A 3,738-nucleotide genomic window follows, 5' to 3' on the forward strand; every position below is an offset into this window, starting at 1 on the left:
GCCGTCCCCCCGCCGTCCCCCCGCTGTCCCCTCAGCGCCCGTCCCCTCATGAGGGCAGCGCCGCCGCCATTACCTGCAGCTCGGCCCTCTCCGCTTCCCAGCGCCCTTTCTCCTCAGCGCCCGTCCCCTCATGAGGGCAGCGCCGCCGCCATTACCTGCAGCTCGGCCCTCTCCGCTTCCCAGCGCCCTTTCTCCGCCTCGAACCGCGCCCACTCGTGCTGGATGAAGTGCAGGATGCCCGGCAAGCTGAGGCCGGTTCGTGCCGCGGGCTCGGGGCCCGGAGCGGGGCCCGGAGCGGGGCCGGGAGCGGGGCCGGGGGGAGGAGGTTGGGCCCGGGCCGGCGGAGCCCGCTCGGCCGCCATGGCGGCTGCCACAAAGGGAGCCACGGGCGGCAGCGGCTTCCTGCCACAAAGGGAGCCGGAAAGGGGGCGGGGTTAATGAGAAGTGGGCGTGGTCAGCGGAAAGGGGCGGGGCCTAGGGGAGGCGCTGTTGCCGGGGCAACGGGAGTTGGGGGGGGGGGCTGTAGCGGAATTTTGGGGAATTTTACGATTTTTTGGGGGGGTTCTGGGAGATTTTGGGGGGGTTTCAGGATTTTTTGAGAGGGTCTTTGGGGAGTTAGAGGGGATTTGGGGGTTTTTGGAGGGTTTTAGGATTTTTTGGGGTGGCCTTCGGGGGATTGTAGAGGATTTTTGGGTGGTTATAGGGAATTTCGGGGGAATTCTAGGGGATTTTTGGGGTTTTTGGGGGGTGTCTTTGGAAGGTTAGAGGGGATTTTTGGGATTCTGGGGCATTTTGGGGGTTTATAGGGGATTTTTTGGGTTTTTTGGGGGGTCTTTGTAAGGCTAGAGAGGATTTTGGGCAGTTCAGAAGATTTTCCGGGGTGGTCATTGTGTGTTTATAGAGAATTTTGGGAGTTTTAGGGTTCTTTGATGGATTAGAGGAGATTTTGGGGGGGTTTAGGATTTTTCGGGGGGATGCTTGGAAGATCGCAGGGCATTTTTTTAATTACAACCCCTCATTAACAACTCATTAACACCCCCACCTCCACAGCGCCACCGCGTGGTCACCGCTGGTATCACCACCACCCAACCCAATTGCTATCCCCACCAATTACTTGACTCCAAATCAACAAATTACCCCACCCATGAACTAATTAACCACCCAACCCATTAATTAACCAACCCGCACCATGAGAATCACCCCCTGCCAAGCCGCCCTGGCCGCCGCCATCGCTCTCAACCTCCTCCTCCTTCTCTGCTCGCGCCTCCTCCCCGGCGCGTCCCCGGCGTGCCGCCGCTCCCGGCGCGTCCCCGACGGCGTCCCCGGTGTCACCGTCATCCTCCGCGACTTCGACGGCCCCGACCACGACGTGGCCGCCACCGCCCGTTCCTTCGCCGCCCTGCCGGGCGTCCCGGTGCTGGTGGCCGCCGAGACGTCCCCGTACCCACCGGTACCGCTGCCCGCCGGCGTCGCCGTGCTGTCGCTGCGTCCGGAGCCTCACCGGCCGCCGCCGCGGCCGGAGCTGGCCGTACGGACTCGCCACGTGGCTTTGGTGCCGGACGGCGCCCGCGCGGCGCCCGGGCTGCTGCGGCGCATGAGGGACGTCCTGGAAGCCGTCGAGGACGGCGGCGTCAAAGTGGTGGCGGCGGCCGTGGGGCGGCGGCGGCCGCGGTGTTTGAGCTTGGAGGTGGACATCAAGGCGTGGACGGCGCGCTACGGCCACGCTGACCGACGGAGTGACCAGCGTGGTGACAATCACGGTGACCAGCATGGTGACAATCACGGTGACCAGCGTGGTGACAATCACGGTGACCAGCATGGTGACAATCACGGTGACCGCTGCGGCGCTCTGGACGGAGCCCCGGCCGTTCTCCTCCTCCGGACACGCGACCTCTTCTCCCTGCCCTTCCCGCTGACCCGTCCCGTGGTCACCTCGCTGTCCCTCCAGGCCGCCGCTCGCGGCTGGCGCCTCCTCCTGCTGCCGGCCTCCTTCCCTCTGGCGCCGCGGCCGCCTCCGTCGCCGCACGACCAGCGGAGAGCCCAAACCGCGCTGGAATCTCAACGCCGGACGCTGCTGGATCTCTTCGGCATCAAGCTGGAGGTGCTGCCGGACGGCTCGCGGCGCTGGCACGGCTGCGCCAAGGACACGCCGCGCTGTTTCGGCACGGTGCTGCGCCAGACCCCCGAGTACCTGCTGGCCGGGCGCTGGACGCCGCCGTGCTGCCTGCGGGCGCTGCGTGCCACCGCCCGCCACGTGCTGGCCCAGCTGGAAGCGGCCGGAGTGCGGCACTGGCTGGAGGGAGGGACCCTCCTGGGCGCCGTCCGCCTCGGGGACATCATCCCCTGGGACTACGACGTGGACGTGGGGATTTACCGCGACGACGTCCCCAAGTGCCGCTGGCTGGCGGCGGTGGCGGCCACGGGCCGGCCGGTGGAGGACCCTCAAGGTTTTTTTTGGGAGAAAGCCACCGAGGGGGAGTTTTACCGAGTTCATTTCAGCCGTTCCAACCGGCTGCACGTGGATCTGTGGCCGTTCTACGTCCGGCCCGGCGGCGCCGCGGCCGTGATGACCAAGGACACGTGGTTGGGTCACCGGCAGGACGTGGAGTTCCCCGAGTCCTTCCTGGTGCCCCTGGGCACCGTGACGTTCGCGGGGGTGGCGGCCAAAGCGCCCAACGACCCCCGAGGGTTCCTGGAGCTCAAATTCGGGCCCGGGGTGATCGAGAGCCCCGAGTACCCCAACCCCGGGGTCAGGAGGTTGGCACAGGACGTGGGCAATAAAACATCACGGTGACATCTCTGATTGTCCCCTGTGCCACCCTTGGGGTCCCCGTGTCACCCTTGGGGTCCCTGTGCCACCTTTCAGGTCCCCGTGTCACCTTTGGGGTCCCTGTGCCACCCTTGGGGTCCCTGTGCCACCCTTGAGGTCCCTGTGCCACCCTTGGGGTCCCTGTGCCACCTTTGGGGTCCCTGTGCCACCTCTGGGGTCCCTGTGCCACCCTTGGGGTCCTTCTGAGGGTCCCCAGAGTCCCCCAAGTACCCCAACCCCGGGGTCAGGAGGTTGGCACAGGACTTGGGGGAGGGGACACAAAATAAACCCCCCCAGTGGAATTCCGGGGGTCCCTCTGTCACCTTTGGGGTCCCTGTGCCACCCTTGGGGTCCCCGTGCCACCCTTGGGGTCCCCATGCCACCTTTGGGGTCCCTGTGCCACCCTTGAGGTCCCTGTGCCACCTCTGGGGTCCCTGTGCCACCCTTGGGGTCCCCTTTTCCCCAATTTCCCTTTTCCCTTTAAGGACCCCCTGGACCCCCCTCCCCAAATCCCCCAAAATTCCCCAAACTTCCCCAAAAAGCCACCGAAAACTGCGAAATTCACAATTTTTATAACAAATCCTCGGCGTGCCGAAGAATTCCGGCGTTTTTTGGTTTTTTTGGGAACCCCAGGGTCCCGAGGGATTCCCAAACAAAAAATTCCCGGATTTTCTTCTTTTTTTCCCTTTTTTTTTGTTGTTGTTTTGTCCTTTTTTTTTTGTTTTTTTTTACCAAAAAAAGTCTCGGATCCAACGCTGGGAAAACAAAAAATAAAACTTGAAAAATTCCCCCAGAAATTAAAAAAAATACAAAAAAAATCCCCAAAAAAAATCCCCAAAAAAAATCCCAAAATAAAACCCAAAAAAAACCCCAAAAAAAAAAAAAAAAAAAAAAAAAAAAAATTTCATCCATTTTCCCAAATTTCCCCA

The 3,738-nt window shown here is 62.2% G+C and overlaps 2 protein-coding genes across 3 annotated transcripts; one reads left to right on the plus strand and one right to left on the minus strand.

Moving 5' to 3' along the window:
• LOC121351793 (striatin-4-like) lies at positions 1-523 on the minus strand. Of its 2 annotated transcripts, none has more exons than XM_041464161.1 (2): positions 156-523; positions 1-73 (listed from the first exon to the last, which is right to left on the minus strand). In XM_041464161.1, exons 1-2 carry the CDS (start codon positions 360-362, stop codon positions 47-49), a joined length of 234 nt encoding a protein of 77 aa, XP_041320095.1. In that variant the 5' UTR covers positions 363-523; the 3' UTR covers positions 1-46. The 2 variants fall into 2 exon arrangements, with proteins under 2 accessions (XP_041320095.1, XP_041320094.1); XM_041464160.1 differs by having other exon boundaries at positions 1-53; positions 136-521.
• A 250-nt stretch (positions 524-773) lies between these two features.
• Positions 774-2,798, plus strand: LOC121351792 (fukutin related protein). Its single transcript, XM_041464159.1, has one exon. The coding sequence runs from the start codon at positions 1,190-1,192 to the stop codon at positions 2,792-2,794; it is 1,605 nt and encodes a 534-aa protein (XP_041320093.1). The 5' UTR covers positions 774-1,189; the 3' UTR covers positions 2,795-2,798.
• Positions 2,799-3,738: the final 940 nt, after the last annotated feature.

The sequence above is a fragment of the Pyrgilauda ruficollis genome, unplaced genomic scaffold, assembly GCF_017590135.1.
Source record: "Pyrgilauda ruficollis isolate IOZ18807 unplaced genomic scaffold, ASM1759013v1 scaffold1726, whole genome shotgun sequence".
NCBI lineage: Eukaryota > Metazoa > Chordata > Aves > Passeriformes > Passeridae > Pyrgilauda > Pyrgilauda ruficollis.